Below are 13,844 nucleotides of genomic sequence, written 5' to 3' on the forward strand. Positions count from 1 at the left end.
AAACAATTTTAAAACTATGAGAACATTTTTTTACTTTGTATAAACATATTTTAAAGATTGAAAAGATAATTTTGAATGTGTGTTTTTTTGAAATGTAAAATACATTTTTAAATGGTCCAAAATTTATTTTTTTAGATTACACAATTTTTTAAAACATTTAAAAAAATGTCACATGAATATTTTTTAAATGTCACTAACTTTTTTGGATGCTATCACCATTTTTAAAAGTTACACTAAAAAAACATTTGCACTATGTTAACATTTTCAAATTCATGGTGAACATTTTGTAAAATATTAATTAAAATCACGTTTTTTGGAATATTTCTATTTTATATATTTTCGAATATACAAACAAAACTTTGAATATAACCGTGCAAGGAGGGTATGGATGGGCCATTAACCGGTTGGTTCCTTGATGTTTTGTGGTGCAGGCTGGGAGGTTACCAGATCACCAGATTACAGTCCACTCTTGAGAAAAGTAACCATTGATACAATCCCGAAGCAACATCAACTCGATGTAATAACATAATATACTTTTCAACCTACCCTACAATATGTGTCATCACACTTGCCACAAGACAAAAACGACATCATCTTCCATCTACTATTAATTACCAAGCCCTTAATTAACAATGGCAAACAGGATACCACAATGCTCTAGTACAAACATAATGTACATTAGCAGCCTTTCTATACTTACAATCACCCCTGAGATAATTCACACGAAAATCGATCGACCTCCTGCGCTCAAGCTATCATCTTGTTGTTGGTACCTGGTTTTCGTCAATGACGTACCCTACAGGGCCTCCGCGGCCGACTGCCCTGCGCGAAAGCGAAGGACGCCTTGTCAGCTCCACGTTTGCCGGCACAGGGGTTTCATCAGAGTGGCCAGAGACGCAGAGCGTTCCGTTGTCGTCCTGGTCCCAGAACACCTCCACCATGACTCCTCTCGGATGCTCCTCCGTCTCAGTTCCAGGAATGCCCACAAAACGCGCCCCCTTCGGTATCTGCATTCACAAAGTTGGCCAATTCATAGAGATGTTCACAATGGGCTAAATAAAGACTAGAGGGATCTCCACCATCTGATACTGAATGTCAGCTATCTCCATCTCAGACAAGTTATCTTTCATGTTCACAGGTGCAGTTATGTTCCTAGGATTAATGAGGGCAAACCTGAATTGATGCTCCCGATGACAGGTTTAGAGTCACTAGTGTCCCTTCGGCGGTAGAGCTCTCCAACTCGGCTTGCTTTGCGATGTTCAGGAAGACTTCTTCAAGTGTCGTGAGACCAAGCTGAATGTCTGATATCCCGAATTCCCTTTCCCTGTCTTGGAGTTCCCCGAAGAACCTCTGTTGGTAAAAAGTACTCTTGTGTCATAAATTCAGTTAATGATGTGCAACATAATTTGGGTGTCAAGGTATTACCGTCAGAAGTGGTTCTTTCTCATGGGGGATGACAAACGTTAAGAATGTCCTGCTTTCCTCTTTCGGGTCCACATCAAGCCTCTGTTTCAGAAACATTTTTTGCGGTTTAACATTTCCGCATAATAAGAGAAACAAATCTGAATGACATTTAGTTTAAGGATGAGACACATACTTCCTTGAAGAATGATTTGACAGATTCTATGTTAGGATTAACTGGGGCCTCTGCATCACCATTGATGTTAGGGCTCTGTGCGTGACCATTCCCCGAGAAATTCACATTAGCGATATACCCAGTTCCAAATTTTGACTTCAGCCTTATCGAAGTGCCGATACACCGCAATCTCCCCTTTGCCATGATAGCGATTCGGTCGCTTAAGATGTCAGCTTCCTCCATTGAATGTGTGGTCAATACAATAGCTCTTCCCTTCTTTGCCTCCTCGATGATGTCCCAGACATGCCTCCTTGTTATTGGATCCATGCCAGTTGTCTGTGTAGGATATAAATGGTTAGATTAACATGTGGCATTTTATGTGTAACAAGTGAACTGATGAAAATTTGACAGGTCTCTACCGGCTCATCAAGAAACACCAATTTTGGGTCACCAATTAGAGCAATCGCAACACTTAACCGCCGTTTCATTCCACCACTGTAGCTACCTGCTCTAACATTAGCTGCCTGGCTGAGCTTCACTTGGGCTAGTGACTGTTCTGCTACCTGCATTGGATGAACAGAGAAAGATCAATGTGCAAAACAATGGAGAGTGTTGGGGAGTAGCTGTCTATAGGTTCTTAAGGAACATACCGACTTGATTGTTGATGATGGCAACCCCTTGATGCTGGCAAACAACTCCATGTGCTCCTTAGCCGTCAATGCATCCCACAGGATGTCAAACTGCAAAGCAAACATATTCATCTTCCATTAAAACTGGACAGCACCTGCATGATAATATGTGAATGAATGTTCAAAAGACCAACCTGCGGACAGACTCCAATCATTCTGCGAATATTAGACATACCCGCAGTGCTTCGAACGGAATGGCCATAAATCAATGCTGTCAAATGTTCAAAGTGGCTTGTTAGCATATTCATAATTACTGAAAACATATCATATCACCAACCATTGCTTCAGAGAGTGACACTGACCATCGCCGCCAGTAATTGGTGTGATACCAGTCAGGCAACTGATTGTAGTTGTTTTACCAGCTCCATTTGGGCCAAGAAGACAAAATAGCTGGTCCTTCTCAAGGTTCACCCATAAGCCCTGGTGAGATTTATTAGGTGGTTAATATCATAGGAAAAAAAGCTTGCTTGCTTTTATATTAGACTACAAGATCACTGAGAGCTCACTTTGACAGAATGGAATGGCTTAGTCGTTCTGCACTTGCAGCAACCCATATTAAAACTTCCTGGATAGGTTTTCCGCAAGCCGCGTATTTGAACCGCAACACCAGGATCTACCTCATTGCCTGCAGCTTGTTCTTTTACTAGATTTTCCTCGGTAAGAACATCCTCATCAGTAGGGCTAGCATCATCAGCTGGCCGGTTCGAACCAAAACAGCTACAAAGGCCTCCCTCTGGAATGAATCAATCAGATTAATGAGTAACGTTACATAATACAGCTAAAAACATGGTAAAGAACTACTGCACACTTGAACAAACTTTGACCTCTCATCTTGCCTCCTTTCCCTGTCCAGTATGAAGGCGTCAGAAAGTAAAACACTGACTTTCTAACACCATTGACATTTGGAATTATGTTGTCGAAGTAGATCGCCAGGATAAACCACAAGAAAAATGTGGAGATGAGCCATATGTAGATGTCATCCTGTCAGATGTTTGCAAACAATCAGGGCTTCAAGTTGCATAAGCACTAAAAGTAAATACCTGCTAATGAGCAAAGTTTTGTACATACTACTGTAATGATGCAGTCCGTCTCAAAGGATTGGCACGTTTTGCGCTGATTCCAGCTAATACCTTTGTCTTCTGGAGTTGCTGTTGCCTTACCTAGAATATTGAGGGCTTGGGCAAAAACATTAGGAGGAAAGAAGGACCATATTGTCCGGTAGTACGCCTCATATGTATTTGAATATGGGAACCCAAAGGTTGTAACAAGCTGCACAGGCAAGTAACCAAGGGGTTTGCTTATTTTCTGACAACTTGAAATACTGTATCTGTAAGATGATGATTAAGCAAACATTACCTGTGTCAAGAATCCAATGATGAATATTGCAAATCCAACAGTAGTAGCTGATGCTGCTTTTGCTACAAATGTGGATATCATGAAAGCAAAACCAAGCTGCAGAAATTATCATGAACAAGACTGTTAAGGAAAAAAATTGTTTGCAGATTCTGATAGAGATTCAGAAACTTTATAAACAAAATGCATTCATGGAAGCATGATATTTATCTAAATTTAACACTCCGAATAGAGACAAGCAAAACAAGAATACAGATCAGTATATATAGCTTACCATGTTCAGTTGGAAGAGGAAGAATAGGATGAATAAGATTCCAAAGCTATTGTTCAGGAAGAAGTCAAACCGGAACATCATCCCAAAGAGCACGGTGAAAAGTGCTGAAAGTAATGTAAGCAAGGCCTCCCAGGTAAGCCACGATAACCAATAAGCCGATTCGTAGAGACCCATGATAGACATAGCCTGTGAATGGGTACCAAACTTAATAGTCATGTCAAGCATGAATGCACATAAATCTCTAACCTCGACAAAAAAAAGATACACAAATCATAAAACGCAGATGGAGAGATGGAAAAAGTTTGAACCTGACGAAGCTTAAGTTCTTTCTCTGTAACCAAGGCACTGATTTGGAAAACAAATCCAAACATTGCAATGGCAAGGAAGAAAGTTGGCCCTGCTTGGGCAATAGTAGAGAAGGTTTCAGTTGCCGGGTGAGCAAATTCCTTGAATCCCACAGTCCAGCTAAAATTTGGATCTGTCAATCATCAAATTTACTGTTATTCCCCAAGTACTACTATAAAATGGAAGCAAATCATATACAAGCAACACTTATTTATGCTGCATACATTATATAATATGAAAACTGTTGCCAAAGGATATGAAAAGTGTGGTACTACATAGTAATTAGTACGCGTGAAACAAAAGCATTCCCTAAAATACCACAGAAGCAGCAATACCTCCAAGAATCAGCCTTGCCATTTCTCTCTCAGCTGCAACTTGAAGCGGTATCTGGAACTTGAAGGTGGGGTCCTCATATGTTCCTCTTCGAGCTACTGGAGTGGAGTTTGTCTGAATACCATACGACATCTGGGTGGCATTTATATCTTGAAAATGCAAAGCGCCAGGGCAGCGCATCGGGTTTGCAAATAGCCAAGCATCAACTTCATCCGGAGTCGTAAAACCTAAGACCTGAAAAAGTCACCATAAGACAATTTAGGTAACATGTATTGTCGCATATCGAGTAATAAACAATTCAAGGGTGACCTGCAAAGTTGTTTTGAGTAACCCTGAAGAAACTCAAGAACTTTAACTAGTCCACATGCTATATGTTGCAGTTTATCACAATTATTCAAGTGACAGTAAACTATTAGTTAAAATTTATTTTATCCCGAACACCATCCTCAATTTATTCAAGTTGTGTATGAAAAATGATGAAAAGTTTCAGCAGCTGAATTGAAGTATACTACTGTATTTCAGACCACAGTACAGAGGAAAACAGGGCAGGCGCTTATGTAATAAAAGAATAAGTGCATATTGGAAAAACAGCAATATTTTTTTTAGAAAAATAAACCAACACCACTCCTTTGATATCATCGTCTCTTCTATGCTAAAGCAAGCATATTTTCACTTAGATTTAAATCTACATTCACACCGTCTTCGTTTCCAAGAAAAGACATTGTGTACTCAGATAAATAAATTAAACAGTGGCACGAAAATGACATCAAAGTCATCTAAGACAAGCCAGAACCGAATTTGGCTGTTCCAGGTAGACCCGCATGCATCCAAATAGAAACAAAATAGGCTTTTTTCCCCCAACATTTTCTTAGGAAAAATTACAATTCTGGCATCCAAAGTGGGTGCCCACCGTTTGGTTGGACTGCGGTGGTTAGCCAAATGGAAGCAAACCACATAGCGACATTGTCAACATCAAACCCAAATGATGATCTAAGTTCAACGTCAAATCAGCGAATCTCCTCAAAAAGCCTTAAGTTTAAAAAATTGGGCGTCGCACATAAGCCAGTCCTACACCAAAATCAAGTTTTCACCCAATAAGAAAGTTAAAATCTATCTGTACCGAGCAGTAAAAAAATTGAAAACCTTCAGACCTAGGACCCCAAATCACAATGCTAGTACATGGGTCCAAACAACTCAGTCTGACGACCTCATCGAGCGGTTAAAATCAACTCACTTCCTCAAAATAATTCAGTTCAGGTAGTTTTCTCTCGACAAGAACACACGGAGAATTTCGATCCCCCACACCTAAAAAAGCCCCAAATCGTCACGCTAAACGTGCGAGCAACCAACTCCGCGGCACGAAGACCGGCCGAACGCACGCCGCAAGATCAATCCACCACGAAAAACTGCGCGCAAAGTCAAACTGACGACCAGAGAAAAAAATAACAGAGGAACCAAATCTCTGACCTTTTCGGCGGGGATCGGGCGGCCGGGGTTGTTCCTGCGGATGGCGTCGACGAGCGGCGGGACGCGGGCGCTGCCGCCGCCGCTCCAGAGGAAGTCGTAGCAGGGGGTCTTGACGAAGAACTTGTCCTCGCAGGGCGGGATGGGCGGCGCGACGAGCGCCCTGGGGTCGCGCACGTTCTGGTAGGCGGTGGTGTAGGAGAAGCGGGAGCGGACGGCGCGGTCGATGCAGAAGATGAGGAAGATGAAGAGGAGGGAGGAGAGCAGCTGCAGCGCCGACGAGCGGCGGTGGCGCCAGGCGAGCGCCGCGTTCTTGCGGAGCAGGGAGCGGTACTGCTGCCACGCCAGCGCCGGGCCGCTCAGGAGCTCCATCGGAGGTGGGGGTGGAGGTGGACTGGGGGCGGAGGAGTTCGAGTTCCTGGGTGGGTCTCCCAGAATGGTTTGGGTATTTATTAGGGGGGCGACTGAAAACGGCCGGAAAACTGGAGGAGACGAGAGGCAGCCACGCCGGACGGCAAATTTGACAAATTTGACCTATAGACGAAATCAAATCACAGAATGAACTGTCCGTGAAACTATTTCACGCGGCTGACCTTTTTGTGTGACGCCCGATACGAAGGCGCCACACTACACTGTGCAACGCCTCACAGATAGGCGCTACACGGCCAGCACCGCACCCGTGTGATCCGAAATTTACTAAGTCAGTGTGCAGCGCCTGAGAGCTAGGCGCCACACTATACAGTGTAGCGCCTAGCTCCTAGGCGTTGCACTAGTGCAGCGCCTAGCTCCCAGGCGTTGCACTAGTGCAGCGCCTGAGAGCTAGGCGCCACGGGTCAGCCGCGTGAAATAGTTTCACGGACAGTTCATTCTGTGATTTGATTTCGTCTATAGGTCAAATTTGTCAAATTTGCCACGCCAGACTGTCTGTCGTGTTCGTCAGTTTTTTACACCGGCCACGGTGGTGTGAGTATCATACACCAAGATATGCAAGAAATTAATGTACTCCCTCCGTTTCTTTTTTACTCCGTGTGTATGAGATTTGTGTTGAGTCAAACTTTACAAAGTTTAATCAAATTTATATTAAGAAACATCAACATTTACAATACTAAATATATGTAATATGAAACTAAATTCCATATTGAATCTAGTGATATTAATTTGGTATTGTGAATGCTGATAGTTTTATCCATAAGTTTGGTCAAATTAGAGATATTTTGGCTTCAGACAAAAATTATATGCAGAATAAAAAGGAACGGAGGGAGTATCATGTATGATACTATTTATTACAGCCCTTTCGTTTCTATTTACTCCACATATTAGTTTTGATCTAAGCTTACAGAACATAATATACCCTTTCACAATAAGAAATACAGTTTTTCTAACAAATACTATCAAATATATATGGTGTGAAAATATATTCTATGATGATTATAACGGTATTGATTTGATATTGTGGATGTTAACACTTTTTTTTTTATAAACTAGAGTAGATCAAAGTTTGACTCGAGCCAAAGATAATATGCAAAGCAAATACTCCCTCCGTCCTAAAATATAAGATGTATTAGTTTTTTTTACTTCTTTTTTCTAAAAGTTAAATATGTGCATGTTTGACCAAGTTTTGAGGAAAAAGTACCAACATCTACAGTACCAAATTTGTATCATTTGATCCATCATGAAAAGTATTGTCATATTTATTTATTTTGTATTGTAGATGTTGATATTTAATACATAAGTTTGACTTGCACGAAAACTGTGGCACCTTATATTCTGGAACGAATGGAATACTACATAGTACTATAGTTTTTCTTTTACAGTTAGTACTATAGGTTGTTATTTCAGACAATCTCATTTATTTATTACTAGGGTTCCTCCATTGTTGCAGGTACAACTGGATTGTGAGGATTCATGAAGATATCTCCGACAATAAATAGACACTATCCTACCAAGGAATAAAGCATTAAATTAGTGCTCCACGTATTACTCTTTGCATTCCTTAATGTAGTTCATTTTTTAAGTTAAATTTTGTAAATTTTGATCCGACCAGTTGGGAGTTGAGTCGCCAGTGTTGGAGGTGGACGATCTAGATGTGATGTCTAGATTAGATCTACCATGGGAGAGTTGCCAAGTTCTTCGCATTGTCTTGTTGTCGATGGGCAACTTGTTTCGTGTTTGCCTGGCCTTAGTCGAAAACACTTTCTTTTTTAGACTACTCGTCTGCCTCGCATTCTACCGCCGTGTGGCTTCTTCCCTAAGGGACGTGAATTATGGGTGGTGATGTGATATTAATCTTTGTGTTGCGTGTTTCGTCGCCTTGATCTGCTCTGTGCCCTCGTCGTTTCAGCTTTTGAGGATGTGTGGGGATGAGGATTTATATTCTTCTTCTTTTATCCATCACGAGATTATCACCTTGCCCCACCTTCTTGAGCTGCCATAGACAAGAAAAAAAAAAACCTCACAGGTCCTAAGAAACCCGTTTCGAGGGGCAGTTATGTCCTCCAAGAGAAAGGGAAGACTCCAGCGGGGCACCCCTTGGTCGTTGACCTAAGAGCAACTCTATTAAAGTCGTCATATCGGCTCAATCGGCATAATAACTGCCAATATGGTGATTTTGACTAAAAAGGTTACTCTAGTAGAGTCGCCATAATTTATGGAGGGCATTCCATATTTGGAGGCTGGGAGCGTTATTTTGGAGTGCACAACATCTGTCAATCGCTCACACGGGAAGGATGTTTCGGCTCTCTCCTTAGGCTCCCGCGGAGCTCATCTCCTCTCCTTCCCCTTCCCTCTACTTCATGCCAACCAAAATTGCCACCTCGCAGCCCGACACCCCGGAATCAGCACCCCATCGCCAGAGTCGATACCCTGCTATCAGAATTGTTGCCCTGTCGATGGCACTCGCTCAGGGGCACGGGCAGGGCAGGGCTTCTCGGTTATCTCGCTGATTTTCACGCCCTCGTTGGGTATCTCGGTTGCCTCGGGGAAGAAGGTGCTAACGTAAATATCTGTAGTGAATGTAAATGCCTCTAAAGAACATAAATATCTCTTGATAACCGAAATCTCTTTGTGTGGTGTGTGATGTGTTAGGTTGATCTCTCTCCCGTTCGAACCCAACGGGTCGAATGGGCCCCTGACTCGCGCCCTGATCGGGGGCGCCCAACCAAACCATGGTTGGTGGGCCCTGTGACCCGTGCTATATAAACAGGGGTGGGGGCCGGGGCACGACTCACGAGGTTAATCGTTGCCACAATCCCCACCTACAATCCCTACCGATCTAGGGTTAGTGCGGTGCTCACGGGAAGCCCCACCACCGCAGCCGTCCACTCTCTGTCCACATCGTAACCGGCCCCTACTTCACCATGGCCGGCGCTGGATCGAGCTCGTCTGGACAGGCAGAAGGTAGGTTCTCCGGAATGATCTAACCTATCCGATCCAAAGCAATCTATCAATGGTATCAGCCAGATCGGGTTAGATTTTTCGGTCGAAAAGAAATCACAGAAAGAAATCCCCTCCCCCAAAGAACCCTAGAAGGGCAAAGAAATCTCAAAGAATGAATCCTTAAGGGAAAAAGTAGCGCCGCCGCAATGGCCGCGCCGTTCCTCTCGATCCCCACACGCATCGGCAAGCCGAGGTGCGGGGAAGAAGAACACAGCCTCTCCAAGGGGGCAAAAGGGCACCACCACCGCACCGCTTGATGGCGGCGCGCTCTCCTTCGGGAGCTCGCGCGCACCGGCAAGGGGGGCGGGGGAGGCGCCGCTGTATCGCACGCACAGAGGAGCAGAGCAGGGCTCTATTCGCGTCTCTGATCCCTCTCTCTCACTGGCTTCGGTGGAAAGAGGGAGGAAGGAAAAGAGGTGAGGAGCTCGTGGCGGTGGCATCGCGCGCCAGCGCGCCGTCGCCGACGGGCCACTCCACTCGGCCGGTAGCGGGCGAGATCCGCCGCCGCGGGAGCGAGACCAGAAGAAGGAAACAGAAAGGGGGAAGGGAAAGGAGGCGCAGGCGTGGCGCGGTGGAACCGCTGCCGTCGCCGGCGGCTGGCCCGGGCGGCGGGGGAGCAGCTTCTGCCTCCGCCGTTTTCGGGTGAAGAAGGGGATCGAGAAGAAAATGGGGGCGCTAGGGTTGGACTGGGGTCAGACTCCCTGTTTTGTTCCAGCGAAACCAGCGGACAGCCGTCCGATCGTCTTGAATGACCTGGATGCAAAACCTAGCCCCGCCGCTGGGCCTCTTGGGCCGAAAGTGACGAGGTCGGCAGCCGGATGCGCGCTGAACAGGCCTTGGGCAGCTCAGGCGCGAGCGGCACGGAGCGAGGTCGTCTGGGCCTTCTGCCGCGCGCACTGTGCTCTACTGTAGCTATTTTTATCTGTTTAGAAAATAGAAAAGTAAAAGAAATGTCTCTGAAAAGTAAGAATAAAAAAGTTCATGTTTTTTTATTCGGTCCAAGAAAAATTTATGTAAAGAGTAAAAAGTTCGTGAATTTTTTTATTCATGTTTTTCCGCTGCGTAAATAATTCATAGTGCTCTTTTAGAAAGAAAATAAAAGTTTAAATAGAATTATTTTTAAGAGCATGTTAAAGTGATTATTAAAACGAATATGATTATGTTATTTTTATGACCAACGTTGTTAATACCATGATCATGTTTTATTATTGAAATTTAAAGGTGCATTTATTTCTATTTTTTGCCCAATGGTAATATAGATTTAATTGCATAGACAATTATATGTTTAATTTGACCAACGTTAGATTAATGCATATGATTGTTATATTGATGTCACTTAAATTGTGATTTCAGGAGGCTTTCACTTGATGAGTTGCCTAAAAGATGTTCCGACACTCAGAGGTGACAATCACACTGAGTGGAGGAAGAAAGTTGAACTGACATTTGTCTGTGCTGATCTGGACTGGGTTCTGGATGAACCACAGCCGGTCAGACCTACAGAGCCAGTAAGAGAGGCCACTGATGATGATGCTGCGTGGACTAAAAAGAGGGGGGATTATGCTCCTTTGGAGATGTCCTACATCATAGAAAACCAAAAGTGGGTCAATGCAAACAAAAAGTGCATGGCCTTTATAAAGAATACAATTGAGAGCGCTATTGTGGGCTCCATTGCAGAGTGCACTTCCGCAGGGGAGTTGCTTTCAAAGATAAAGAGCCAGTTCACTGGCTCTTCAAAGATATATGCCACCCAGGTGTTAGAGCAACTGGTGACAGAACGCTACACAAGTGGTAGTCATGGAATAAGAGAGCACATCCTCAGGATGAGCAATATGGCAGCAAAGCTCAAGCCCATGGATGCGGATCTGGAGATCAAACCAGCGCTCCTGGTCCACCTTGTCATGGCTTCACTACCGAAGGAGTTTGAAGCTTTTGTTGTGAACTACAATATGTCACCTGGAACATGGGACATTGAAAAGACAATAGCAATGTGTGTCCAAGAAGAGGACAGACTCAAAGCCTCACATGGTGGTACACTCAACTATGTGAAGGGTCACAAGAGAAAGAATTACAATCAAAACAACAAAAGTTCTCCTTCAAAGCCACAAGGAAAAGCTTCCTATCAGCATCAGCGTCAGCAACAGCCTTTCCCAGTGGACAAAGACACTTGTCTCCACTGTAAGAAGACCGGGCATTACAAGAAAGACTGTCCTGATTGGCTAAAGTCAATCATGGCAAAAAGAGGTAACAATATAGTTTCATTTGTAAATGAATCCCTGTATGCACAGTTTTCAAAATCCACTTGGTGGATTGACTCAGGAGCAAATGTTCATGTTGCAAATTCTTTACAGGGATTCCATTCCACGCGGACTACGCTAAGAAGCGAAAGACGCATTGAAGTGGCGAACGGAGTTGAAGCAGAAGTTGAAGCTGTCGGTGATATCTCCTTGGAGTTAGCTGATGGATTCAATCTTCTACTTAGAGATGTTTTATTTGTTCCATCATGTCATAGAAACTTAATAAGTGTTTCTTGTTTGGACAAAGATAATTATGAATGTTTTTTTGGACATGGCAAGTGTGCCATTTGGTTAAATAATGCTTATGTGGGTGATGCTTTACTACATGATGAGCTTTATTTCTTATCACTTCGTGAAAAAGTTTATTCTGTTTGCAATGTGAAAGAACATGTTTCCGCGTCGAATAAAGAACAAAAGAAAAGAAAAGGAACATTCGACTCATCGAAATTATGGCACTGTCGCTTGGGCCATATTTCGAAGGGGAGAATAGAAAGATTAGTCAAAAGTGAAATTATTCCTCCATTAGAATTTTCAGACTTAGAACAATGCATAGATTGCGTTAAAGGAAAGTACGTAAAACAAATCAAAAAAGGTGCAATCCATAGCACAGGCACACTAGAAATCATTCACACTGATATTTGTGGACCATTTCCGGTGAAAAGTGTGGATGGATATGACTCGTTCATAACATTCACAGATGATTACTCTCGCTATGGTTATATTTATCCAATCAAAGAAAGATCGGAAGCGTTGGATAAATTTCAAATATTCAAAGCTAAAGTTGAAAATCAGCACGATAAAAGAATAAAGATAGTAAGGTCCGACCGTGGGGGAGAGTACTACGGTCGACACACTCCAAATGGCCAAGTCCTGGACCTTTTGCGAAGTTCTTGCAGGAGACTGGCATAGTAGCCCAGTATTCAATGCCAAGCGAGCCTCAGCAAAATGGAGTAGCTGAAAGGCGCAACCGTACCCTTATGGATATGGTGCGCAGCATGATGAGTTATTCCAACTTGCCATTGGGATTATGGATGGAGGCGCTTAAAACCGCCATTCACATTCTCAATAGAGTACCAAGCAAGTCGGTGCCCAAAACACCGTACGAGCTATGGACAGGAAGGATGCCCTCCCTACAACATTTCAGGGTGTGGGGGTGCCCTGCTGAGGCCAAAATGTTTAATCCAAACATTGCAAAGTTAGATCCCAAAACAGTAAGTTGCCACTTCATTGGCTATCCAGACAGATCAAAAGGTTTTCGTTTCTACTGCCCTGACAGATATACAAAGTTTGTAGAAATGAGACATGCACTCTTCTTAGAGGACGAAATGATGAGGGGGAGCTTGGTAGCTCGGAAAATTGATCTTGAGGAGAAGACGGTGCATGCACCTAATCCGATGATTCAGGAGCCATTTTTCTCACTACCAGTTGCAACTCCACCCTTGACAGCTATGGGGGAAGACCCGGAACCTGTCCGTCAGGAGCCGACTGAATCCGATGTTGAGCATGAAAGGGAGGTGCAACAGCAAATTTTAGAAGAAGTGCCAGAAGTTGAGGCACAAAATGTGCCAGAAACTGAGGCCCTTAGAAGGTCTACAAGATCAAGAAAGTCAGCTATTCCTACTGACTTATAACACAGAAATGGTTCATATGGAAAAAGATCCCACCTCATATGAAGAAGCCATGAGAAGCCCTCATTCATCAAAGTGGATGAAGGCAATGGAAGACGATATGAAATCGATGAGTCCCAAAGATGTTTGGGACTTAGAGGAATTTCCTAAAGGAGCCAAAACAGTAGGCTGTAAATGGGTCTACAAAATTAAGTATGACTCTAAAGGGAATATAGAAAAGTATAAAGCACGACTCGTGGCAAAAGGATTTACACAAAGAGAAGGGATAGATTACAATGAGACATTTTCTCCAGTCTCATGTAAGGATTCCTTCAGAATCATAATGGCATTAGTTGCTCATTTTGATTTAGAGTTACATCAAATGGATGTTAAGACAACATTTCTGAATGGTGATTTAAAAGAAAAGGTCTACATGAAACAACCCAAGGGTTTTATCATGGAAGGCAAGGAAAA

General features: G+C 43.4%; 1 protein-coding gene across 1 annotated transcript; it reads right to left on the reverse strand.

The window, feature by feature from the left end:
• Positions 1 to 469: 469 nt before the first annotated feature.
• On the reverse strand, positions 470 to 6,471 carry LOC109783980 (ABC transporter A family member 2). Its single transcript, XM_020342590.4, has 16 exons — positions 6,038 to 6,471; positions 4,573 to 4,804; positions 4,201 to 4,370; positions 3,893 to 4,078; positions 3,622 to 3,717; positions 3,334 to 3,534; positions 3,090 to 3,246; positions 2,772 to 2,998; positions 2,568 to 2,685; positions 2,400 to 2,476; positions 2,227 to 2,316; positions 1,996 to 2,139; positions 1,598 to 1,912; positions 1,426 to 1,506; positions 1,174 to 1,350; positions 470 to 1,007 (listed from the first exon to the last, which is right to left on the reverse strand). The coding sequence occupies exons 1-16, from the start codon at positions 6,404 to 6,406 to the stop codon at positions 756 to 758; spliced, it is 2,892 nt and encodes a 963-aa protein (XP_020198179.1). The 5' UTR covers positions 6,407 to 6,471; the 3' UTR covers positions 470 to 755.
• Between the last annotated feature and the right edge of the window lie 7,373 nt (positions 6,472 to 13,844).

The sequence above is a fragment of the Aegilops tauschii genome, chromosome 1 (genome assembly GCF_002575655.3).
Source record: "Aegilops tauschii subsp. strangulata cultivar AL8/78 chromosome 1, Aet v6.0, whole genome shotgun sequence".
Lineage (NCBI taxonomy): Eukaryota > Viridiplantae > Streptophyta > Magnoliopsida > Poales > Poaceae > Aegilops > Aegilops tauschii.

What these genes read in the sequence shown, in the direction of transcription:
- LOC109783980 (XM_020342590.4), bottom strand. Translation starts at nt 6,406, where the DNA reads ATGGAGCTCCTGAGCGGCCCGGCGCTGGCGTGGCAGCAGTACCGCTCC. An exon ending in TGATTGGAGTCTGTCCGCAG is followed by an intron (nt 2,317 to 2,399) that starts GTTGGTCTTTTG and finishes TTTGCTTTGCAG; the next exon opens with TTTGACATCCTGTGGGATGC. An exon ending in TGGTGTTTCTTGATGAGCCG is followed by an intron (nt 1,913 to 1,995) that starts GTAGAGACCTGT and finishes TATCCTACACAG; the next exon opens with ACAACTGGCATGGATCCAAT.